This window comes from Cinclus cinclus, chromosome 12, assembly GCF_963662255.1.
Source record: "Cinclus cinclus chromosome 12, bCinCin1.1, whole genome shotgun sequence".
Classification (NCBI taxonomy): Eukaryota; Metazoa; Chordata; class Aves; order Passeriformes; family Cinclidae; genus Cinclus; species Cinclus cinclus.
The window spans coordinates 12,246,075-12,272,568 of record NC_085057.1 but is presented as its reverse complement, the minus strand read 5'-3'; the positions used below and the strand labels follow the sequence as shown (position 1 = coordinate 12,272,568).

The following is a 26,494-nucleotide window of genomic DNA, read 5'->3' as shown; positions in this document are numbered from 1 at the left end:
TAAAAATCAAACTCTTTATTTTTGTTTAAAAAAATATGTTTTTTGCAGTCATGTGCTAGTTATCATAGTTGTTACCAGTTTACATGGTCCCAAGAAATGACAGTGCTCCAGATTAAATAGTTAAGATAATTTAGGGTATGATTGGCCACTTAATTTCTGGATTAGAAATGCTTTTCATCAGGGCGTGCAAAAAAAAAAAAAAATTTGCAAGTTAGCAATTAATGCTGAAGTGGTATAGTTTCAGTAACATAATAGATACATTAAACTTTCGGCCATGAGTAATTGTATAGAAAACAAAACAGTATTAAAATACATTATTTTCATAAAAATACTGTTGTGACACTTTTTATCTAAATAAGACATTTTTAGAAAGATGGTATGAAGTATTTGTTATACAAAAGCATATTCTTATAGCAGAATTATGTCACAAGATTTTAAAAAATTCTATCCAAGTACTTAAAAGCAGAGTGGGTTTTTTTTAGTAACTGTGATCCACTTGACATATAAAAGTATATCCTGTGTATACACTATAGCATTATGTTTACTCTACTTGAAACTGGTCAAAGTACAACACTGCATGTGGAGCAGCTGAGTTCTTATATACCACTGAAACTTGTTCAAGAAGATAAAACATCCCATTCTTGTTGCTTAATATGCAAGAGGAAGGTAGTCCTTATGCATGTCTGCTGTATGCACATACTGAGAATAATTTCATGCTACAATCTTTTTTTGCCAGTCTGACCTGTCCAGAGGCTTTTTTTCAGCTGAAGCCAACATTTTCTTGCTCCAGCCTCATCACCTCAAACATCTGACTGGGTAAGTCAAAAATAATCAAGTTAAAAACTCTAACAGGAACTGACTGGTATGATCTCCAACTGAAACAGTCTGTGTCTGCTAACTCTACTGAAATCACCGATTTTAAAATCCCTATTAGAACACCACAGTGTTTATTTCCTGTGATAAACACTGCATGCTTACATTTGTATGAGTGGTCCAGTTGAAATCCTGGCTATCAGCAGTTTAAAACCAAAAATTAGTATATAATTAGTTTAAGGCATCTAAGAGCACCCTGATAACTGACACTGAGTGGAAGAGACTTCTCTTCAGGAAATTTTTGTCAGCTGCCTTCTCTTCTTTAAAGATGCTAAATCAGTATCATTTTGAAAAGATGGTAAGGAGGAGAAATGCAGAAAGAATGGATTTTGATCATTTCAGTAATTCCTGAAACAGTTTTAAAAGCTGTGATTTACCAGTAGAATACCTCAGTTATAAGGCACCACCAATATGTCAGTTGGACTTAGCACTAGCTAAAAACTAAAAGTAAAAAACAAAGAAAAAGAATCAGATACTACATCAACAGGACAGTACAGGATCAATATTGCCTACCCCTGAGTAGGACTGGTATAGCAGCACCAATTGGAAAACATTCTGCAATGCCAGCACTGCACTGTAGTCCTCTACTGTGGCACAGCTTCGCATGTCCACAGATTATTCTTTAAGAGCACTTATTTCAAGAAGTATTAGACACAAGAATCCCTTTAGTTGCATTGGCATTGAAGTGGAAAAAACAGTGAAAATTATATAGTGGGCTATACTATTAGTACAGTCCATTTGTAGTGTTAATGTACTGGTTTAGAGCTGTGATCCAAACTTAGTAAGCCACTGTCTTCTGTGAGACTACTTGCCTTTTGGTCTTCAGCACCAAAAAAGCCCAGAAGTCATGTTGTGCCAGTTTTGAGCAAGATGTCCTGTAAGTCATCTGGCAGTGCCAGTATAATATCATTGATGTGTGTCTGCAGCTTTTTCAGCGTGTCAGTTTTCACTGGAAGATGTTCTCTGTCAGCCTGCAACTGCAAAGGTAGCAGAAAACATGATTTGTACTAAAAATGCAATTTACCTTAAGAAATCTCAGTCATGTATTAGAAAACCTGGAAAATGAAGTCCTCATTTGCTGAGTAGGAAGTTGGACAACAGGTTTCCTCAGCAACCACACAACAGTGAGAACAACACTGATTGATCTGGACTTTCAGAAATAACAACCAAATTTGCTTTTCTTCTTCCCTGGGGATTCAGATCAGTCAAAGAGTTCAAACTAATTAAAAAAAAAACCCAGCAATACAATGCTTCCAGTACAGTCAGATGATATTGGGAAGTCAAATAACTTTTCAAGCATGGCTGAAATCGACTGGCTTTATTTTTAAAGCCTGAATGAATGTCGACTCTTTAAACTACCTAGAGCATGAAGAATATTTTCATTTATATACTTGAAAAACCAACTATATAATGCTTTTATGTAGGTAAGTCATGTTCAATTCAGTTACTTACCAGTTTATTTTTTAACTTTAAGACAAGATCCACCGTTTCTACCTCAGTGTGCTTCTGACTCCAGAAAACCAAGTTCTAAATTAAAAAAAAAATAGGTATTGAATTATTTATGATTACAAATGAAATTTTCACACAAGGTCTTAATCTAAAATGTTCAGAATAGGTATTTTTCTTATTCCTATGTCATTAGCTAGCCTCATTTTATTCATGCTCGATCTTTACTGTGAACTGCAAAATCTGCTTTATTTGTATGTTTGCCCAGTACTTGACATAACAGCAAACTTGCACACAAACACAATACAAATAAATTAAAAGGAGAAAAAAATCCTGCCAAACAGGCTTACTCTGAGAAAGAGATCTACAATGCAAAATGGCAGTGAATGATTAGCAAATCAGAACTGCCAGCACAATGCAGTATTAAAATAGTTCAGGGCAGTGCTTACTGTTTCTAGGGCATTAAAGGAGATCACAGTTGATAACTAGTAAGATACAATCAAGTGAATTTTCTTATGGAAATTCTGCTCCCCTAGCCCCTTTCAACTCACCTGTGAAAGACATTTGTTCATGTACAAAAAAATATTTCTTTTGTGAAACAAAAGAAAAAACAATAAAGGAGCAGAATCGGTAATAAATTAGTAACATTTCCTTTTAAGTTAATGTCAAATATGGTTGGATAGAGTCTAAGTTGCATAACTGACCTGCAAATTATTTGGTCTGCTCTACTTGAATAATCTGTTTGGATTTGCTACATTTGTACTGTTCGGGAATTGACAAGGCAAATGATAAAAACAAATGGCTTTGAGAAATAACCAGAGCAATTTTGTTTGTTTTAAAGCTGTGGTGTTGCCTTACTTTGTTTTCGTTCTTAGTATTCCCTCTCTGGCTGTACAACATGTTCTCCTCTTGTAATTCCTTTCTCTATCAGTTGTTCCAACTCAAATTATATTGATACCTACTTCAGCTTCTTAATTAAGGAATGGATCTTACAACATCAGAATAGTTATGTGGCAATAAACAGACTTCACTTCTAAGCTTTCCATTACTATGGATCAGTTGTAGGCTTATTTACTAAATATATCTCATTAGCTGTCAATTAGAATGTCAAATTCACTGAATTTTTACCCTTAAAGCCACAAACTATATTGCAACTGAAAATATGTTGTCAAGAATGCCAAAGATGGAAGCTGATATAATAATATTGTCAAGTAAGAGGAAAAAGCTTTTCTTGGGGGCTGGGTGTGTACACTTTATTTTAAAATACACAACAAAGCAAAAAATACTAAAGGCAGGTTTTACAGACGATAATAGTTGTTATGACAAGTGAACTGTATTTCATAATGTTCTCTTGCTGTGTTAGTTCTAGCTTGTAGTTGTTTAAGAAAATCATGTTTTGCTAGATCAGGATTCACAATACTCAACAGTTTCACGTACGACCTATGAAAACAGGAGTAAAACTGACTTGTGGGGGAATGTATTTTTATTACAAGATGATAAATATAATCGTAAGCATACATTTTTCTAACCTCATTACAGAGTGCTTCTAAATGAAGGGCCTCTAACTTCTGTGTCATTTCTTTCTGCCGGCTCCTAAACCAACCATCAAAGTTTGGTGATTTCAAAAAATGCCTGTTAAAACACCAAAGAAAAATACATTTTATATTTTAAGTACAATTTGGTAACAGTGTTTTCTACATCATCATATGTAATTATATTTGAGATTGAGTAAGATATTAGAACCCTTTCTCTATATACTTTCAAAAAGATCTAATATTCTAAAGTAGAGATTAACAGGTACTTATATTAATTAAGACAAGGACTGAGAAGAGAATGTAAAGAACATGTGTCTGAAACACAGTAAAGATTAGGGAATTTTAGGAAAGAAGAAATCAAGGCTCAGTTTGAAATAGCCTAATTTTTGTGTTTGGTTGGAAGGAGGAATCAAGCTAGAACCAGAAATAAAATCACAAATAACACTGATATGTAAAAACGTGTAACATTAGCAGAGAAAGAGATTTAAGCAAGTAAAGTATGCTCAGCACTTTCAATTTCTATTAAAGCATATATTCTAAACTAAAGTGCTGTTCAAATCAATCCTGATTGTAAGTTTGTTCAGGAAAAAACATCATTAATATTACTGATCTGTTATAATTTATATATTTTTTTATGCTGATGAAAGAAATTACCTGTAAAGTCCTATCCAATCTCCCTTTAAACCTGAGGTGAGCTGTGGTCCTGCTTTTTCCAATGTCTTCATGAAGTCATCCTGGCTAAACTGCCTCAGCTGTGGTGGACTCTATGGGGGGGTGGGGGGGGAAAAAATGAGCAGACCTTAATTTCTCTAATTACCAATTTCCAGCTCATTCAAATTATACTTCCTTACCTTCCAGGGTGATATGCACTTCTGCAAAGGCATTAGGCTTGCCACATAACGTTCCTGGGGAAAGGAAAAGGAAAGGTTGTTTGCATAACCAGCATAACAGATACGCAGTCCACATGCGTGTTTACTTATTGCTTGTGACCACAGCATTTTCTCTTCCCTGTGTTAGTACAGGGTGGGGTTGTGCGTATTTACCACATGAGAAGACAAGAAGGAGCTTATCTTACACAGACTGTATTTCCCAACTCCAGAATTTTAAGCCAGTAAAGTTAAAGAAGGACACGAGGCAAAGAAGGACAGGAAGCAAATGCACACCTAGAATATCTATATCCTGAACTTAAGCCACTGGTAAACAAGCTGTCTTTTCTTTAGAAACAGTCCACAGGTATCTGCGTATCATGGGTGATTCCAAACAGCAACAACACTTTTTATCAAGTGTTTGGAAGAGATTTTCTGAGTCCCTTACCAAAACATTAGAACTAACCCAGAGAAGACTGTCTGAGCTGTGGCCATCTCTGCTCTAGCAAGGCTTGGCACAGGCATGGCCAGAGCCCCAAGGTGTCCAAGGCACAGAGAGCGGGGCCACCGCCATGTGTCAGGTGTGGCAGCAGGAGGCAGCTGTGCCTCACCAGCTGGGCCCAGTGCTGGGCCCAGTGCTGGACCCAGGCTTGATTCCAGGGCTACACTGGAGAGCTACTGGACTTAGGGTAACTCCAGAAAAACTACTCCTCATTACTTATGTAAAAATATCATTAGTCTAAGAACTCACTAATGGAATAATGAAACTTTCCGTCAATTCCAAGAAATATCGCCGAAGTATCACACTCTGGGCTTCTGTAGGTCGTTTCTGTTGTACTCCCTTAAAAAAACCCACACCAACAAAACACAGTCAGTCTGTTACTCCAAAGTATGTAGGTAGCTGTGGTGGGTTTACTTTTTATGAATATTTATTATGAATCTGTATTCATCTGCCACATGCCCACACACAGCACTTCCTACCCTGAATCAGGGAAGGAAAGCAATAGTATCAAGTAATTTTCTACAGATATTTGTCTTTGCATTTACTGATTTTTTATTTTCATGTAAAGAAACCCAAAGAAAGAAACGTTTCTATAAAGAAGTGTTTCCAAATCAGTTAAAATCTGGAAGCTCTGATTCTTACACACCTCATGTGTGAGACCTTTAGACCAAAGAGACCAGAGTGGGGGTGGCAGAGGATGGAAAACCTCAACAGATTGACAGATAAAATACCTTTAATTCTCTAGATTATTAAGCTAACTTATTGAGGTCCACCATTCATATGGTTATAGAAGCTGATAACAAGGCAGTAGCCCTTCTACAATGAGAGTCTATATACATCTATCTTGTTATGAACTGGGGCAAAGGAACCAGAATCCAGTTTTATTTGGATTACACAGACTGCAGCCTTATATGAAAGCACTGTACAGCAGTACACAAAATACACAAACCAGCTGCCATTAAGAAGTGAACTACACCATTACCTTTTGCAACTGCTTAACGATTTCTTCATCTTTGTTCAAGTATGGCTTGTAAGAAGTATAAACACCTAAAGAAAAAAAGCAGCATATAGCCAAACGAGGTATGCCTTTTAAAATGGAAACACTGTCCATTCATCTCTGAAGTTATTACCAGGTTTGGAGTCCAAAGTTTTTAGGTTCTTCAGTTTTTTCACTTTCACCTGCTTTGGAACTTCACCTGCCAAAACACATAAAGCCACCTTAGTTGCAGACTATCTAACATTGTAAGAAACATTAGAAACATCCAAGCATATATCCAGGAACACCCGGCAAGCACATGGATAACAGCAAATAGACTTTTCACTTCATATAAGCATTCCTTATTGAAAAGAAAACAAATACCTGAAAATCAACAAAAACCCAAACAAGCAAAAAGTGAACCAAAAAAACCCCACAAACAAAACCAGACAGAAGATGACCTTTTGATTCCAAGCAGCCAAGTACCACACAGATATACAGCAGAGAAGAACTATTTTCTTAATTTCATATTTTTATTCCATTTTCCTTTGTTCTCCTTAGTGTAAATGCTTTTGGGAAGAAATCTTGGGTATCTTGGCATAACTAAAAATTGTACAGAAGAAAATAAAATACTAGCCATGGATTGTATTGTAAGTGTTGTAAGAAAATTAACTCAAGCCTCCTTTGTCATAGGCTATACTGAGGGCTTTTGTTTTGTTTTCCCAATTTATCCTGCTCTAACCACAAGACCCTAAACCCTGTTCACAGTCTTGCAGCCTTAGCAGAATCTTCCTTCTCAATCTGTTTGGATGCTCGACTTTAGAAACAGTAACAGTTTAATTGCTTTTGGAAATGCAGAGTGGGGGGAAAATTACAAAAAAAACCCCAAACAACCTAACAAGAAATAATCAGAACCCCTTCTTTGTCCCTAAAGAAATAAAATAAAAATTTTTAAAGACAGGTCAGACAGATACATCTCTACATCTTCCTAAGCATTTCCCATAGCTACATCAAAACTAAAATTTCATACTTCAAACTGTACATCAGATTTGAAGGCCGCCTGTTTATATGGCTTTTCAGAATTTAATTAAGATTCTACTTTCCAAACATTAGCTACACAGCAGCAAAGTAATTCTTCCCCACGCTACCCTAAGCCCCCACAGGTATTCTGACCATTGACAGACATGGTATTTTAAAGTAAAGCAAAACGTTGCCTAATTATATTGAACACCACACGTAATCCTTAATTAATTCACTGTACTCAATAGCTAAAATTAACTTCTTCTACAAAAATTAATTCTACGGTATTTTATCTTAATTGCATGTATATGCATTCCCACTGTCAGAACAGCCTAGTGAACCTGTAGCAGCAAACAGCTACATTCAGGAATTTCATACAGTAATGAAAATGGTGGCAATGGACATGTTATCCTAACATTACATGAAAATTCTCCTCAATCGTGTAAGGAAATAATCCAGACTGAACAATTACTAATTACTGGAATATTACCAGATTAGAAATGTATTACCAAAATACTGTCAACAACTTTTTAGATTACTGTAACATTCAAACTTTCACATGGGTCTTATATTCTCTGCTGTGACTGATTTATTGCATTCCACTCACACCAAAGTTAACATCAGTAATATATTATGTCTTATTTTAATATCTTATTGGTAGAGATACAAAACCAGGACTCTGTGAAAGGTAGAACACTATTACTAATGAGTATTACTACCTTTTGCATTTAAGAAACTAGATATAAAAAGACAAGACAGAGCAGTCAAGATTCTAATTTCACTTGACAGATTTGCATCCATGAAAATTTAGTTAGCATTAAAATAAACAGAACATAATTACATATGTTTGTAAATAAATAATCACACAGTTAGATCCCTTAGCACAGGATTGTAGAAAATATTTTTATGTTACCTGGAAGTTTGATATCTCCAATTCGGATAATGTGAGGCCAGTGCTGAAGTGTTTTAGCAAAAAAAGGATTTGTCACCCCTAGAATGACAGATGGCCTAGAAAAGTAATGACAGTGTTAAAATAAGACATCAAGAGCTTCTGCCTTAACAAATACAAAAGGTCAACTTAAATTCTTAGCATTAAACTATTTTCCTTTGGTATTAAAGAGTTACATTTCAAATTGCACATAAGAGCACAAATGTTTATCAAAGTTTTAATGTTTTATTAAGTAATGCAGAGACATGTTAAAGTACAAACACCAGTGAAGAGTAAAAATGAAAACATCTGCTTAGACTTGGCTAAATTCTGCCCACTTGCAATGGTGAGAACAGCACAGTATCTGTTATGGAGGGTTTGTGATGTGTTGGTTTTATGTTAACATTTTTTATGAGCAGGAATCTGACCCATATTTGACAGAAAAATTGCTACTTTTCAAGGTTTGATTATAACAAACTCTCAGTACTTGAATGTGCATGTTATTAAGAAAATGAGACACTTAATATCCTACTTGCTTTAAGCAGCAAGTTATCAAGTGATGCAGCACAAGCACATTAAGAGCACTGTGCCCCAGCTCACACTCTACCAGATTTTTCTGCCTGCTCTGTGCTTGTCATCTGGCTTCGGGGGTGCACAGGGGCACAAAGGGAACAAGAGGCAGCAAGAGCACAGTGCTGCTGCTACAGCACAGGCCTGCAAAATTTGGGATTTATAGCAATGATATGATGAGATATGAACATGTTTTTCAATAATGTGGTTGCCATCCATTTTACAGTCAAACATCAGCTAAGGAATATAGCAACTGCTATCTTCAACTGCTATCTTAAAAACAGGTTATCATTGTTTTGTTAGACTGGACTACCCGTAAGTTCTCCTGCTCCCCTCTTACTAAGACAATAAAATACACAGAATCTGCATCATTTGGATTCTTCACCTTCTTCGAGCCATGATTTTAAAAAAACTATTTCCAATCTTTCCAACTTTTTGTTTTCCCTAAGAAAGTCAGGGCAATTTCATCTCTATTTCAAATATAATCCATGTAGTGACCAACATTTCTATTTTGCTACAGAGGGGTGGATGGAATTTTGAAACATGGGTTACTCAAGTTTGACCAAATTCTTCCTGGAATTATTTTTAGAAACTAAATTATATACCGCATAACCATTCCCATGGAACATAGTCTAAAACATATTGCCTATGTTCATGTGTTTCTCCACTGCTCTATCTCTGGCAATAGACCCATTGAGAGGAAAACTACAGTAAAAAAAAGAAAAACCAACAAAGCAAACAAAAAATCCAAATCAACAACCTCTGCCTGTTCAGACATTAAAAGAAATTTATCTATTAGAAGGTAAGTGAATCTAACACCTGCACCCATTCCTAAATCAAGCTGCATTTAAATAAAATATATGAAGAAATACTGGAGGCGTATGCTCTCAAAATAAGAGTAAGATTCAAAAACAATAAAGGGGGAAAAAAGTGTCCTTTAGAGCAGTTTCAAACATCACTGGTTTTGGACATTCACGGTCTTGAAAAAATAAGCTTAATTTCTGACTTATTTACATTAATAACCTAATAAATTTAGTGAAGTGTTATTTGATTTTTAAATTGTCTCAACTAGGACACCGACTGACTTAGCCTTACAAAATAGCTGTATGGATGTTGAATTCTACAAGTCACTTTGTTTAGCAGTTAATTAAAAATTAAATCAATTACAGCAGAATTTTCCCAGGAGCTACGCTGGAGCTGGTGTTGCACAGACAAACCCTTATGGAAAATTAAGAACTTTTCTTGGTTTCACACTTGTTGTTTGACTTATTCTGTAAAAAAGTATCCTATGAAACTTAGGTCTAGTTTAATTATGGCATTGTTTTGTAACTTCTTTTCCTATCTAACTGGAATGAAAACTTAAATCAGCTAATTACTGCACTCTGCAAGACAAATCTTACAGAATAGTCTAAACCTAATTCTTTAATGATGGAAATCCAGAATAGCTAAACAATATATTAATACAAATTTATGGTTATGAGTGGCATTGAGCAACATCTTCCCCAGAGAGTTTGATTTACTTACGGGGCTTGTGTGCGAGTTGTGTATTCTTTGAATTCACTGTCATGGATGGTGAAGTATGGCCTGAAATCACTGCAGTATTTCAGGGGTGAAATACAGCTGCAAGGTACAAGAAGGATGAGCTTGGTTTATATATTCAGTGCAAACTTTCATGAAAGACACTGTTTCCTGGAAAGGCTGACCTGGAACAGAGACTAGATGGAGCAAAAGGAATAGAATAGGTATTTACTGAAAGGATACACCTTGGGCAGTGCAAGAGCCTGGCCGGGGCTACACCCAAATCAAATCCAAGATGGATCCTGGTCATGAGTTTTATTAGTTTTGGTTCATCTACATATTGGGGTCAACTGTCCAACCACAACCTCAGGCCATGAAGTCTCAGCCCCCTGGCTTGCCCCCTTTCCCTTGCCCTTGTTCCTACTTTTTGGGTATACAAGTTGTCCTGGACTCTCTAGCTAGAAATGGATTGTTTTGTCTAACTGCCCTGTGAAGAGAACTTACTGACACCTAACATGAAGTTCAGAGTTACACACTAACCAGCAGAGATTCTGAAAAATATAAAACCTAAAACCCAAGGCATCAACACAAGCAATCTAGAATTTGTAATGCTTTGTCACACTCAGATCAAATGAAGGTCCACTCAGCTGGAATCTTACACCGATTCCCTTAGTCCTAGTTAGGAAGCTCAACTCCATTTACCTAACAAGAGCCAACACAGTTTCTGAAGACTCTGCTGGTGATGGTGCCATCACAACAAGTGGTTCTCCCAGCAGCACCAGCTCCCAAAGCATCTGAATGTGAAAGAACACTGGACAGAAACACCTAAAACCAGATTGAGGTATTTTAACACATTTGACATGATAAAATACATATTTCTTCCAGTTAATGAGGCATAAAAAAGAAGCTTGCAATAGTATTTTAATAGTAATTTGAAAAATATAAAATACTCTTGTAAAATGGAACATGTAATGAACTTGCTTATTTATTGCAGTTTCAGCCTGTATATTGTCCAAACTGTGTTTTGGCAAACTTTACAGAAAAAGAACATTAAAACCAACACTGATAAATGTTAGCTTACAAGCCATGAGACATGTTAAGGATCTGCCATAAATCAGAAACCATGTGGGAATTCACAACTAATCAATCCCAATTCCTACCTGAAAAGATCTACTTCATGAACAGTCGGTAAAGCCATGGAGATCTGAGCATCTGCCTAAAAGACATCGCAATGCTTGGTTTTTAGTCATCAGAACACCTAGGTATTAAATGAAATGGTTTCCCTTAAATGCTTACAGACAGTAGACAGTATATGGTCTAATTATTTTTGTACTGCTGCAGTATATAGTACATTATCTCCACAACTATCTTTGTGTTCTATGAGCAAGACATCCCCCAAGACATACATCCCCCCCACTTACAGACATGTGGCTTTCAGTCCAGGAAATATATAAAATACTGAAGCTGTTTTGAACAGCTGCACTTGAAGACACAGAGAGACTTGGTTTATAAACATCTTCTAAGGCTAAAGACTTTTTATTCTGAATTCATCCTCAAAAAAACCCCAAACTATCCAAATATTAAAAAGATGTTCAGGTTAGTAATTTTGTCAGCCAATTATCTTCTTCCAGGACCTGGATATCTCTCCCTGCTCAGGGTGACTGGGTTAGAATAGCCTTTCTATGAATAATCCAAATCTGGACTACTCTATTCAACGTTTCAAAGATTGTGGACTTCATTATTATCATAGTATATGAATATTTGCTACCCATCTCTTCTAACAAGTTGTAAGAATGAAAGCAGATCTCTAGCTTTGTCTGGGGCTATATACAATATCAGTATCTATTCACTACCTGGTGCATATTCTGTACTATCGGTGTTGTTCCAGGCTTGTCACGATATGTTGGAATCCGCAACTTGGAAAGAAAAAGAAAGATTTATTTTCCCTTGTATTGAATCCAGCAGACAAGTAAAATGCTGACTTAGAGACAATCTGTAATCCTTTGAGAGGATATATTGCAGCATGATGCTTATTTACTCTACAGAACTTGCACCTACAGAATTTCCAATTGCAAACTGAATAACAGAATATGAAAATAATACTTCAGTTTAAAAAGAGACTATTGGTAAAGAAAGTCAAAACTGTTACTGTAATTTCAATAAAAATACCTCTAAATGCTGGAAAGAATTATCTGAAATAAGGCCTTGGGGGTTTAAGATGGTACAGAATTACTTTTAGAAAAAATTCTCTCCTAAAACTTTAAGATGTTCTGGCAAGTGAGACAGAATCCAAATAGTCTGAACACAAGTATACATCTCTGGTCTCACAGTTTGCATCTGTAAGTCTTGAGTACTAGAAATTTAATCATACTGGAAGCTGGTATGCACAAACGGATGTGATTTACACACAACACTTAAAACTGCCCAAGCAGTGTAAAAAAACAGGGACAATATCACTGGGCAGTAGTTATGGCTTTATTCAGTTTAGGAACGCAATTTCAGTTCTCATGGGTAGGAATTATTGATGAGATAAATGGAAGCAATACCCAAACAGACACATCTGACACTTCTCATCACCCAGAACCATTTTATTAAATTTATGCTTTTAGAATAGCTTCAGAAACTTCTTTCTCTCCCTGATGATGCACATGTCTTTACATAAACTTGAGAGTATCTGCTGAGAAGGTGCTTCTGGCTGTGACCTCTGATTTCATCAAATCCATTTAATTGCGTTCCATATGGATTATGAAATTGATATAACTCCCAGAGGCCTAGCTCTTAACTACTGTTTAAATTCTGCAGTTTTTCCCTAAGCACTAGACAGAACTTCTTTAATAGCTTCTTCAGACATATATCACTGCCATTGAAAAATATAAACAGCACAAACAATTATTTCTGCTCTGTGAGACAAAAAAGGTTTTTACTTGTCAACTTCCAGGAATGAGAATGATTTTCATCAACATATTTAATTTGCTTGACTGGAATTGAACTCTCATGATTTTCAAGTGCTACTTTATGTTTGATTTGACAGATATATAATTAGCACTAAAATCTCCTAGAACACAAATTCCAGAGGGGTAATGCAGACACTGCAACTAGTAGTTCTACTGAAACATCACTTTTTAGTAGCTACTAAAATTAAATATTAACCGAAGCACTATAAAAGATCATCCCCTCCTCCCCTTAATCAAAGCACCTAATCAAGATCTGCCAGACCTTCACTCGGAGTGCTGTAAACATCTACTCCTGCTTGGCAGAATAGGACAATGAAAACAAGGCACAAGGCAGTGGGAAACTGTACAGTAAAAGATGGGGAAAACACCCTCAGAGAAGATGTAGTGCAGGATTCCTAACCCTCAACACTTACCTTCATTATAAAACCCATAATAGGTAACTGCAGAACTTTCCCTGGAACTGGTGGTGGCCAATGATCAATGTCACTACAAACTGAAAGAAAAAAGTACAACGGTTTCTGCAAGCTATAAACCATGATCACAGAGTCACCTTTGTGCACTGCAACTTCAAATTAGTGCTAATAGTCCACAGCAGTTCTGTTTGTCTCTCAAACACACTAATCAAGTTTTACAGCCTTTTAGACATCACATATTATTCCATTAGAACTATAAAAATTTTCATTCCAAGAAAACAGTGTTCTCTGGTCTTCCATTTTTTGTAGCAATGAGACTTACTACTAGTTGAAGAAATGTCATCTGAGAAACCATGAAAGTACTTACTGAAAAAATTTGAAAAGAACACCTCCATTTATGTATATTGGCTATTGCAGAACCAACAAACACCAGGAGTTAAGGAAAAAGCTGTTTTGTAGCTTGGCTAGAAAGCTTTCCAGCATTTTCTGGTAAACCATTATGAATATAATGCATAATTCTCATAGTTTCTACAGAGCTTATTTTGCTCATAATACAACCTCTCAAGAAAACAGGTGACTGAAAAATGCAATTCTTTCATGGTTTACACAAATTGTTGCTCAGTGAAAACACAAAAACATGAAAGTTCTATGAGGCAGGTACAGTACACACAACAGAATTCTTCCAGGCAAAGAACAAATAACTTTTCTATTTGTCCTTCTCCAGCTCTTTCAGCTCTGCAGTAAGACTGAGGCACCTGTTAACAGTGCAGCTCTGTCACTTTTTCCATTTGGTCAAAAACCAAACAAATCACAGACACAAAAATACCAAACCTCAAGCAAGATGGCATTTGTACAGGTGCTTAGCAAAAGTTGCCAGACTGCCCAAAAGGACTTGGGTGGTGAAGAGTGCAAACTAAGGATTGCCATCAGCTACTTGTGCTCAGCTTGGTCCTGAAACACACACAACCCTACAAGTATTTCAGGAGGGACCTCAAACTCTCCCAGGGAAGATCCAGAATCCAATTAGCTCTGTTCAATGATCTAGAAGTCAAACCAGTTTGCTAAAATTTCTACCCTGCAAGATGACAAAACTACAAACTTGAACACGACAGGGTTGTTTATTTCTCCAGAATAAGTATGTGATAGTGTAAGAGTTCAACATTACAGGACCTCTACCTGCTTCCAGGAAAGCTTCACTTTTTTCAAAATATTCTGGTGCCATTTGCTTCAGCATGGTACGAAAGAGATGGACATAAGGCAGCTTGCTGATCAGGACCAGTGACTGGAATGAAGAGCAACAGAACAGATTTTAGAGTCAACACTTTCCCTCAGTTCTACTGTACCTGTTACCCTCAGACAACACCAAGTGGGACTTTTCTCACACATGCAAGCCAACCACACAACTGACTACAGGCAAACTACAAACAACTCCCAAAACTTCCCAACTTTTTGTTTTTAAACACAGACACAAAACTATCTCTTCTGACAGCAGACCTGCAACATAGCCTAGCTGATGTAAAATTAGACTGATTTACTATAAATTAACAACTAATTTAGTTAGAGAGCAAGGCAGTTCTCCCATTTCTCTGCAGTCACTGAAAAATAATTGACTTCCAAATTAACAGTTTCCTAAAAGAACTGAAATTACCTTCTGGAAATAGCCTCTTTTTAATGATTTGTCTCGAACTTGTCTGAAATACACATAGCCATAGTAATATGCTGAATCTCTCTGCAAAAGAAAGGAAAAAAAATTCAATACAGCCACCTGTCACTGCCCTCCTTTTTGAAGCATTCAACATACAGTTTAAAAGCCTTTTCCCCTGTGAGCTCCAAAGTTCATTAGCTACAGTAAACTAGAAGGATTACTGTGTTTATTAGCATTATCTTTTTTAGTAAGTACTCCAAAGAGAAAACATCAGCATGGGGAAACAGCTGTGCTTTCTGGCTTTACTATTTTTACATCTACATTCTCCTGACACACTGTGAAGCCAAAAATAGAAATAATTTCTTGAGGAATAAATCAATTTTATGATTCTGCAAAGTAGCACTAAAAAGATTTTAGTGGTTAAAAAACCTTAAAGCCCTAACTTGAAGAGATAAAACCTAGTCTTTCAATGTATTAGTTTTACAAAAGATTCTTGGAACATTAAGGAAGTAGGCTCTCACATTTCAAAGACAAGACATCAGCTTCATCCCTCCTACAAACAAGAATTCAAGTATTTGCCACATAAACAGAACTAAATTGAGTTTGAGAATCAGGCTCCCAGAGGCCTCAGTATTCCCTATGGACATTATGAGAACAACTTTTGGCCACTATCTCTTTCAGGTAACTGTTCCATCTGCAAAAAATGAAGGGTGGAAACAGACAACCCAAGTTGCTTGGAATTTTTTAAATTAAGTTACAAAGCACTTCATATTTCCACAACAGTAATGGTTCTTAGAATCTGATCTACAGGTTTCTAGTCAATAATGAAATAGATCTTGGCTTCCATTTAATTCCTTGTAATCAAAAATCTAAACTAATAAAATAAAGAATAGTTAAGGAAACTAATTATTATTATAGCAACATGCTACAACAAACATGAATTTTGATTTTCAGGACATCCAGTTCAGAGATTTTTCTTTTCAAACATTATATTTAAAGGTGAAGACCCACAAATTAACAATACCAGAAAAAAAATTAACTTCATTTTTTCTCATTTCCAACCTTTAAGTAAACTGGTAGATCTCTATCCAATTGGTCCAGAAAACAACACAATGAGACTTTCCTTCCAGGAGACCGTCGGAATCTAAAACAAAATTGTGTGTCCCCAAGACAACCTACACGGGGGAAGAGATAAACAGCAAACAGATGGTACTCTGAGTTTGAGCCTTGTTTAACATGAGCCCTTCCTTACAGTCAAAGAGGTATCAGAATTTTGCTTCATTTATCTTGCATTGCTCTTGTGAACATTTATATATTTATAATTTTGTAAGTAAAAAATTTGGCATCTTTGGCAACAGTAAATCTACAGTCTGCAACAAAGAAAAAGAAGCCACTGCCTCACAGTAACTATCATGTCCTCAAACAGCTCAAATGGCTGTTCTCCTACTGGCATTACCCATTCCACTGGCATGTCCATATAGTTTGGATCATCTTAGCTACATCATTTCTCTGCTACATGGCTGCACTTTGCCTCTTTTTTTTTGACACCATACAGAAGTCACACTGTACGAGTGCATTATGCTGATGTGTAACTCCACAGGCAGATCTAGGATTCATCATTTTGAAAGATGCAAAGCTAATTGCTGAAAACTGAGTGAAATTGAGTAGTACTTGCAGTAATATCCCCAAGGAATGAAGTTTTCCTTCATTTCTATCAAAATGAGTTTCTTAAAGAAAAATGTAACTAATTCTCCAGGGAACTGTTTCACCAGACTTGAAAGTTCCATTTCATCTTCTATTTCAGTCACACACATTCTGCTGCTACAGCAAGCACAGACACAGCCCAACCCCTCAGCCAGATGCACAAATGGCTGTGCAGAGTAACAGTGACATGCCCAGAGCACCCAGGTCTGAGCCTCAGAACCCCTTGAGGCTGCAGTCAAACCCTCAGTGCTCCAAGACAAAACCAAAAGTAGCAAAACATGGTGTGATGGGACCATTCAATCCCAGCAAGTAACAAGTGCTCAGCAATATAGATGCAATTATAAGAAAAAACACAGCACATGCCAATAACACAGCACTAAGTATTTGCTTCAACTTTCCAAAGCTCGTTCCCTTCACCCAAAGGAAAATAACCCTCAGGAACTATTATAAAAACCTACACACAGAAGACCTAAATTACCCTTAATCATTAATATGTTGAAACAACATTCAGAATATGATGTCTTCTTATTTAACAAGCTCTTCCAGAAAAGACTGGTAAATGTCCATTCTTCCTTCAGCTAGCCATGCAGAGAAGGTAAAAGCATTATTTTAAGGATAACTGTACTGCAAAACCCAGCTTAAAACCACAACAAGTGTTGTGATCTAGTCACTGATTAAATCAATTTTCTCCACTAAATTCACAGCCACAGGTACTTGATTAGTATCTCTTTATAGTAATAAGAGAAAAAAGTTGAATTAACCTTTTGAGCCATGAAAACCTGGGATGGAATGACCTTGAATTTAGCTGCAAGCTAACAACTTCCTTCACTGCTACATTACATAAAGCTTTTCTCTTTATGCTAAGGCCTATGATGAAAAAATAAATTCTAACAGATAGAATACACTTCCAGCCTTGTGGAAGGCAGGTTTTACACAGGTTATTCCCTCCACATCATTTGAAACTTAAGCCTGAATGATCAAGAACCAACAGCTCTTAATAGGGACATTATAAAAAGCAAAAATAGAATTTTTCCCTGCTGAAAGTAAAACTTCCTCACACACCTATTCTGCCTGAAGCAACTTTACTACACTTGTATTTGAAAAAATAGACCAAAATTTTTTGGGAAAGCAACCTTTGCTCCTAACACATGATTTTGTACCTTCAAGATACCTTTTAAAGACTGAAGACATTTTTACTCATTAACAATGAGAGTAAACAGAAGATACAGTTAACTCATATTTCAGTAACAGAGAGAAGCTGTGCCTCTATTTACATACAGAATAGCAAGAACAGAAAAAATATCTTAATTTTAGTGACATTTAGACAAAGGAGAACAGCCAAAATACTTTGTAAAATTATGTAAGAGAGCTCATACACATTACAAGCACACATCTGCATTACCCTCTATCCAAGCTGTCATACTGCAGAGCATCCAAAAGCACAGACAGTGCACTTACAGGCACAATGCTGGTCCTGCATGTTTTTACTTTTGTATAAAAATAAATGTGAAAGAAGTGCCTGAACTACTGCCATTTGTTTTTGCAGGTGGTCCAACCCATCAGCCACATGTCCCAATTTCTCTTTGGCAGCAAAAGAGCAGAAGTTTAGATTCAAGAATAATTTAACAAGCAGGACCACACACAGCTACAGGCACAGCAAGAATAAAGATAGCTGAGGCTTTCCCTTCATAACTGTTCTTTCTAAATGTTTTTGAATTTGAAAGTCAGTTTCACTGTTAAGAATTTAGAAAATATATATTTACTCCTTTATGAGAAAAGGGCTCCATATATTTCCATTTGCTTTATTAAATCCTTCAAATTCTGTGCCTACTCTCCTCTCTACAGTGAAAATACTATTATTTTGTTTAAGGAGCAAGACTAGGATATTCATTCTTTACTTGCCAAGTATTTTGAAATATCTGCACAAATGTCATCTGGAAGGTCCTACACACTTACATAAACCAGAGAAGAATCCTCAGACCTCACTGCAATGCAGACACTTGCAGTTTTATATTTAACCTTAACTGCAACGTTTCTGCATTGCAATAATAATTAAGATATATAAATATAGATTTGATCTAAAGCCCAGAATACATCCTGTCAAATTCCTTTTCAACACTGTTTAGTCCAACAACAGATGACTACAGAGTGAAGAAAGCACTTACCCGAATTAGAATCTGGAAAAGACAAATAGCAAATATTGGTTTTCTAAAGGGTAGGGAAAAGAAAAGAGAGCTGTTATATTTCCTGAGATACAATATAATTATGTATTTCCTAAGCTAAAACCAAACGATATATACCAAGTATGACTTACCTCTTTATCTGTGAGTTTGGAATGTGGAGGATATATCACCTACAGGAAAAAAAATATATTATTTTATTTGAAAATAAGCTGGGTATAAGCAGTAAGTTTCCATCAAATATTGTAACAATACAACCCTCAAACACCTTCCTAGCTTTAGGATATTTTCAATTGTAAACTATTAATATTATATCTCAGTTCTTATCTTCATATGCTTTTAACTTTCCTGATCACCCATCTTTACAAGGTATTTTGGATGCCAGTTAGAGACCACGCACGTTCATTTAAAAAGGTATATTCAGAGTACTTGAGATTTTTGGAGCAAAAATGTCTCAAAGCAGAGCAAGCTTACATCTTTTAGATTTAACTTGTACATGCAAAATGCAGTACATGATTGCATTTAAAGCAAACACAAATTATTATCTGAAATCTGTTGCAATCAAAAGTTAGGCTGGAGTAACCAAAATTCAATCACAAAACACAATCTATATTATTACCAGCTCTTGGAGAATGAGCACTAGTCCCTAATGACAACTGTGAAAGCTCAAGGAACAAACTCAAAGTCATGGCTTTTTGTACTTACAAAAAAAAAACAAATAAAAAAAATCAAAACAAAACAAACCAACCAACCAAACAACAAAAAAAACCCACCATTTTCACAACATAGAAATCAAAAACAATGCAACACAACATAAGATGCAGAAGCACCATTATTTCAAAAAAGAAAGGATGTATGAAATCAGTGATTATGCAAGCAAGTGGCAATAGAATAAACAGGAAAGAGGACAAACCTCAGACACCTAAATTTCACCTAAAAAGGCCCTCAAAACAACACACTCCAAACTCCTGAAATGGGTGGCTAATTTATAAACTGAGGAAATTTGACACAAATTCCAGGATTATGTTTCAAAGAAGGTTTCAGGGCTTCCAAAGATAGGACTAATCAAAGAGCAGAAGTTCAATACAGGAACAGTAGCTTCATGCAGAGTCCTCATCTTACCATACAGCTAACATCCCATTATCTCATTTAATCTTGTTCTACTAAATGTAAGTAAATTTATCTCCTAAGAAGATAACGTTATGCTACTCTATAGAAAACAAGAAATATACCCATTGGCTGATCCCTGACTAAGCACCTTTCTGTCCTTCAGCCATAAAATCTCCAGTGCATTTTCCCCCCTCAGTCTCCTATTAAATGATGTCCAGCTGTGCAAGACATTATTAGTGCAACTGAAGCTGAAAGCAGACAAGTGGAACACCTGCACCCTGCATGTAGTAAACCCATTACCATCTTTTCAACTCTTATGACTTTTCTGTGCTATCTTATGCCAAGCAGCTGTACACTAAATGTAACTCTTTCAGCAGCTGAATGATGCCGAAATTTTCCACATTTAGTCAGAAGATTGGCATACAGATTTGAAATGATACTCATTCTCCTCACTAGCAGGTGTTTCTTCACAGAATTCCTATATAAACTGAAGCTAATTACTCTTCCTGCAGCTAAATACTGAAATTTAAAAAAAGCAAACAAAAAAAAAAAAAAAACAACAAAAAAACCCCAACAAACAGGCCATATTTCTGTAGATATTTAAAGTCTCATTAAATTTAAGTCCCAGTTAAATTAACATGACTGTCAATTGAGGAGTCCGCAGCCAGGACAGATGTGCTTCCCAAGTCACAGGTCGTACAAAAGCTCGTCTTTGTTCTTAACACCACGGGAAGAGAACTCAAATAATTAGCACAGTATGCTGAGGTTTTATCTGCATTTCTCTGTGGTCAACAGTTATGTGTTTTACATATTATAATAGCAGGGTTGCATGAATTTTAGGCCAGTCTGCCATGCACTTATGCTGGTACCCCTTTAAGCCAAGAGAAAGAAAATTACACTTTCCCCTCGGACCATGAGTTTGCTGCGCAGTTACATGAACAGGGTGAAACAGGATGTGAAACTGATCTGAACGGTAAATTCTCTCCATTTCCCAGCACTGTGAGCCCCCCCGTGCACTCCCAAAGCGGCGCCACAGCTGTCCCTGCCCTGCAGTCCCAAAGCAGTGCCACAGCTGTCCCCGCATTCCCAAAGCAGTGCCACAGCTGTCCCCGCAGTCCCAAAGCAGTGCCACAGCTGTCCCCACAGTCCCATAGCAGTGCCACAGCTGTCCCCGCAGTCCCAAAGCAGTGCCACAGCTGTCCCCACAGTCCCATAGCAGTGCCACAGCTGTCCCCGCAGTCCCAAAGCAGTGCCACAGCTGTCCCCGCAGTCCCATAGCAGTGCCACAGCTGTCCCCGCAATCCCAAAGCAGTGCCACAGCTGTCCCCGCAGTCCCATAGCAGTGCCACAGCTGTCCCCGCAGTCCCATAGCAGTGCCACAGCTGTCCCCGCAGTCCCAAAGCAGTGCCACAGCTGTCCCCGCAATCCCAAAGCAGTGCCACAGCTGTCCCCGCAGTCCCAAAGCAGTGCCACAGCTGTCCCCGCAATCCCAAAGCAGTGCCACAGCTGTCTCTGCAGTCCCAAAGCAGTGCCACAGCTGTCCCCGCAGTCCCAAAGCAGTGCCACAGCTGTCCCCGCAGTCCCAAAGCAGTGCCACAGCTGTCCCCGCAGTCCCAAAGCAGTGCCACAGCTGTCCCTGCAGTCCCATAGCAGTGCCACAGCTGTCCCCGCAGTCCCAAAGTCCTTATTATCACACTTTTTAACACCTAAATGCCATACAAATCGGCGCTATTCGTATGCAAAGAAAGCCGACGACGTACTTCATGCAAATCTCGGGACGTGATGCAAACCATTTAAGGGCGCCCATTGACAGCACACACGGCACCGTGAGAAGAGCTGCCCAAAACCCACCAGCCTCACCCGGGACAGCCCAGCCAGTTCCCCAGGGCACTGCCCCGCTCTGGGACTCCGCACAACCACGTTTCCTGAAGCACGGCCGAGCTTCCCCCGCCTCTGTGCAACACCAGGGCTAGAGGAAGCGCCCGATTCCGGCGGGGCCCCGCCACAGCCCGCAGGCGAGCGGTGTCCCTGGCCCGCCGCCGCACGTACCTCCACGGCCTGGCCCAGCTCCAGGTCGAAGCCCACCACGCACACGCAGTGCAGCCAGGCTGAGAAGCGGTCCCAAGGCAGCAGCGCCAGGCACTGGTCGGGACTCTCTGGCTCCGCAGGCTCCGCATCCTCCGCAGCCGCCTCGGCACCGCCCGGCCCGGCCCCCGGCTCCGGGCCCTGCTCCGGCCGCGACATGGCCCCGACCCCGACCCCGGCCCCGCCGAGTCACGTGACTCGCGTCGCTCCGCCCGCTCCCCCCGGAGCCGCTCGGAGTGGGAGTGGCCAAGCGGGCACAGAGGGGAGGCCAAACCATTCCTGCGGGGAGCGGGGGGGCCCGTAGCGTAGGGAGGGAGCGCCCCCACGCGGCCCGCCGGGGAAGGGCTGCGGTGGGCAGGGCCCGGCCCGGCCCCTCCAAACGGGCACGGGGCAGGCGGAGCTGGGCGGGCCGGGAAAGCGGCTCCTCCGACGGGGCTGCAGTCACCGCACCCGGCCCCGGGGAACCCGCCCCAGCGGTGCTTAGCGGGGCGCTCGCGAGGGCAGCTCTGCAGGCAGCGGATCACTCAGCTTGCTTTTCCTCTTTGACAGGTCGGTGACAGCACCTGCTGGGGGTAATTGCCAGGCTCGTCTCCATCGTGTCCTGTGCACCGCTGAACACGGCACAGGAGGGAGACGGAAAAACCCCTCTGGCTGATGGCTGGACGGCTTCACCCTCACAGGAAACTGGGATAATAAAAAAAGCATCAAAATCTCTTAAAGCCTCTTTTAATGCCTTAGCCAAAGCCCAAGCTCTTTAATAATGCAAGAGCTTTCAAATATTCTTTTAGCACAGTCCAACAGCTATTTATATTTCATTATGAAACATTTTGTAGAGTTAAAAGTGCTGAATAGCTACTTAATTTAATTAAAAAAGGGAACAAAAAAAAGAAAATATAATGCATGCAGCCCCCCAAAATCCTGATCTGTTTTAATATAATTATTCGCACTAGACTTTTGGTTAACTACTGCTAGAACAGCTTCAGCAGCAATAGGTAGAGATGGGCTGCTACCTGAATCACTACATGCCCTATTTTCTCTAGAACAGGAGTTGCAAATATTAAAACCAAGATAATACATCTATACATACTTAAAAGAAAATGTATGACTCCTTAAATGCACTGTTTCCTTAAGGCCCATTAACAACATTTGTATATCTATAAAAGGCAAACTGCTAGAAATTAAAGTATGCTTTGATCATTGGAGTAATTTCCTAGACAAAAGAACAAACATATAGCTCAGACAAAATTATAACACACAAAATTATAATGGTAATAATTTGAGCTATAGCGGCCTTCAGTTATCATAAACCATTAGAAACCCAGTGAATGTTAGATACAAACTCAGATAGGAATGGGGCTGTGCAACGTGCGGCCTCAGGCAGGGCTCTATGGGAAGTTTCTCACTGTCTCTGGATTCTGTAAAAGATTACTCCTCAAAAAAGACATGACTAAGACTGAGCTTAACCAAGCACAACTCAGTGCAATGAGTCTCAGTGGAATTTCATTTGCTGTTTCCATTTAAGAACTGAAATGACTGGGCCAAAAACTTTTATCCCTTGGTTTAAGAAAAAGATTCCGTGTCACTGTTTCTTATAAGCCTTCCCTTTATATTGTTGCTGTCATGGGCAAACCACAATTTTTTGCTATTGTCACCATACATGTCCTTCTAGTTTTTGCTGGTCCCTATTTTTAAGTTTTCATGTGAATGAAAAGTATATGTGTAATAATATATATGTGTATGTGAAATAATAAGAATAAAATACTTAGTAAGAGTGATATGCTTTGCTCACTTTATTAACAGTAAATTAATGCCACTGGATGCTTAACAAATAATCTTTTGGCAGGCAAAACTTAAGAGAACAGATACACAATCTCTGATAAAGAAGTATAGAAGAAACGATTCTTACCTGCTGGACATATTCCCAGTAACTAGAGAAACACTGCTTCAGAAAGATTTTCACCTAGGCATTTTAAATAGATTTTAGTTTCGATAAAATGTGATTATCTTCTTCAGCTGAGAAAGAAAAATATTTCTGCATGTATTGCAACATTTAGAAATATCTGAGACTGCTTTCTTCTTCAAGAAGTATCAGTGCAGGACAAAAGACAGACTTCAGAGTTGGAAACCTACTAACTCAGACCATTTTGCTACAACTTGCACTAAAGCCTCATAAAACACTAGGGCTCTGCATATGGAATGTAGCCTTACAAATCTCCAGGAATTCTGCCTTGTTTTGCAGAAATATAGCCATCTGTTAATATCTGGAAGGGTTTAGACATGAGAGACTTCTAGAAAAAGCATGCCTTGTGATGTCAGTTGCTGGAATAAAAATGAGAAAATGCCATTGTGGGAGAGCTGGGTTCTAAAGATCCACAACTGCTCAGTGTTTGAGCCCGCCTTGCTTTCTTCCATGCTCTATCTTGCTCCTACAGCTGTGATCTCCACGGCTCTGTCCTGCATCTCTCAGCAGGATGGCTTCTATCAGGTAGCAGCAAATGTTGTGTTGGCTGCTGGCTGGCCAGGTTCCATCAGCTTCAGCAGGGAGTGACTGTGCAGGCTGCTCACATCCACAGAGTAACACCAAAGAACTGTATAAACATCATCTGCTTATCTCATCTTCCTCTCCATCCCCTGCCCTGTGATTGCAATTTAAAGCAGTATTTTATTTGTATTTGAAAAATTATATTTGGTCTAATAAATATATTCCATTAAAACAAATAAACACACACAGTCATAATTATTGTTAAAGCATCTTTTTCATTTTTCAAACAGCCAAAGAAAACATCAAACATTTCAAAAAGTCAATATTAATATTGACTGTAAAGTTGATATATTAATAGAAAAGCAAATAAGAGCTGGCTAAAATGATAAAGCAGTGAAAATGCCAGTTATTTCAGCTTCCCTGATTTAATTTGGAATAAAAAAACATTGCATGTAAAATTAGCTACATATTAGCATAACATGTATTCATGGTATGCATACATTGTATATATAAATAGAGAGGATATATAGCACATAATAAATAATATATTTCAAATAATTGTATAAAACATTCATATTTATTATGTAATTTGAATACTACATTCAATATATGCTTATTACATATACTACATTAATGTAAATGTTATGTTGGTTGTACACTGGATACAAATATCTTTTTTTTTTAATGCAAACAAGAAATAGAAGCAGGGAAGGATCTGAAAGAAAATGGAATAAATGGAGAACCTGACAAGAGACGATTAAACTGGTAGAGTTGCTTATTCTTTCAAAATTAATGCTGAAAGATAATGCAGTTGTTCTTTACATAACCAGTCAGAGAGTTAAAAGATCATGAACAGAAAATAAGTCTGAAACTAAAGAACAACAATAGCATTAAAATAAAAAAGTTTAACCCCTTCATTAAATCTGGGGTGATAATTAGAATCAATTTTTTTTTAACACTGGTGAAAACTTCTCTGAAAGAATTGCTCACTTTTTGACAGCTTGGTTCAGAATGTTTTAGAAGCTACTTCTGAGGCAAGTTTGTTTTGCAAAAGATACATAAGGATGTAAGTAACTGTTCAAACATTGCTTTAAATTTCCACAGTTTTATACAGCAGTAAATGCCTTCTTAGACTATCATATTTTAAATGTGGTATGGCAATTATATGTGGAATTTGTTGTATTTCTGAAAATCAGTACAAAACTGATTGGATAAATTGCTGATGAATGAATTTCAGGGATGAGAACTCGGTAGAAAACTGCATCTCCAACTTTCTCCTTACCTGTTTATTCTGCTTTCATTATGAGTTTGCATCTTAATTTTTACTGAACTGAACTTTTGCTATACAGCATACCTCAGTAATTTCAAATGTAGCAATTGCTTTGGAATCAGCATCTCCCACAAAGCAACTGGTTCATACCTCTGCACTGAAAACTCAGTCTGATATATATTAATTATTTTGTAAGCCTTTTAGATCATCATTGCACAGTAGTCAGAAATCTGGCCCTGAGCTGCCTATAATGCTGCTCTGTGTTTTTCTCAGTCACTTACAGTTAGCTCAGAATTCATGACAGACTTCCTTCAGCAAAAGATCTCATTCTTCATCAAGTCATTAAGACTTCGACACCCTCAAGCCAAAATCCAGATGTTTTTCAGGCATGCACATGAACGATCTCAGCTGCATTTC

At 38.0% G+C, this 26,494-nt stretch overlaps 1 protein-coding gene across 4 annotated transcripts; it reads right to left on the bottom strand.

Annotated features, from left to right (window-relative positions):
- DENND6A (DENN domain containing 6A) lies at window positions 1-26,494 on the bottom strand. 4 transcript variants are annotated; one of them, XM_062500894.1, is made up of 21 exons: window positions 26,359-26,494; window positions 24,232-24,961; window positions 22,290-23,009; window positions 19,116-19,127; window positions 16,309-16,421; window positions 15,250-15,330; window positions 14,778-14,883; window positions 13,602-13,681; window positions 12,088-12,150; window positions 11,395-11,450; window positions 10,937-11,059; window positions 10,241-10,336; window positions 8,132-8,226; window positions 6,353-6,418; window positions 6,205-6,269; window positions 5,472-5,561; window positions 4,706-4,759; window positions 4,509-4,618; window positions 3,849-3,951; window positions 2,326-2,400; window positions 1-1,850 (listed from the first exon to the last, which is right to left on the bottom strand). In XM_062500894.1, exons 3-21 carry the CDS (start codon window positions 22,600-22,602, stop codon window positions 1,719-1,721), a joined length of 1,833 nt encoding a protein of 610 aa, XP_062356878.1. In that variant the 5' UTR covers window positions 22,603-23,009; window positions 24,232-24,961; window positions 26,359-26,494; the 3' UTR covers window positions 1-1,718. The 4 variants fall into 4 exon arrangements, with proteins under 4 accessions (XP_062356878.1, XP_062356880.1, XP_062356879.1 ...); XM_062500897.1 differs by having other exon boundaries at window positions 1,712-1,850; window positions 3,838-3,951; XM_062500896.1 differs by lacking the exon at window positions 5,472-5,561.

Coding starts and splice junctions, on each gene's coding strand:
- DENND6A (XM_062500894.1), bottom strand. CDS start 22,602: ATGGTTTGGCCTCCCCTCTGTGCCCGCTTGGCCACTCCCACTCCGAGC. Junction 6,270..6,352: donor AACTTTGGACTCCAAACCTG/GTAATAACTTCA, acceptor TTTTTTCTTTAG/GTGTTTATACTTCTTACAAG. Junction 2,401..3,848: donor TAGAAGCACTCTGTAATGAG/GTTAGAAAAATG, acceptor TTTTTAATTTAG/AACTTGGTTTTCTGGAGTCA.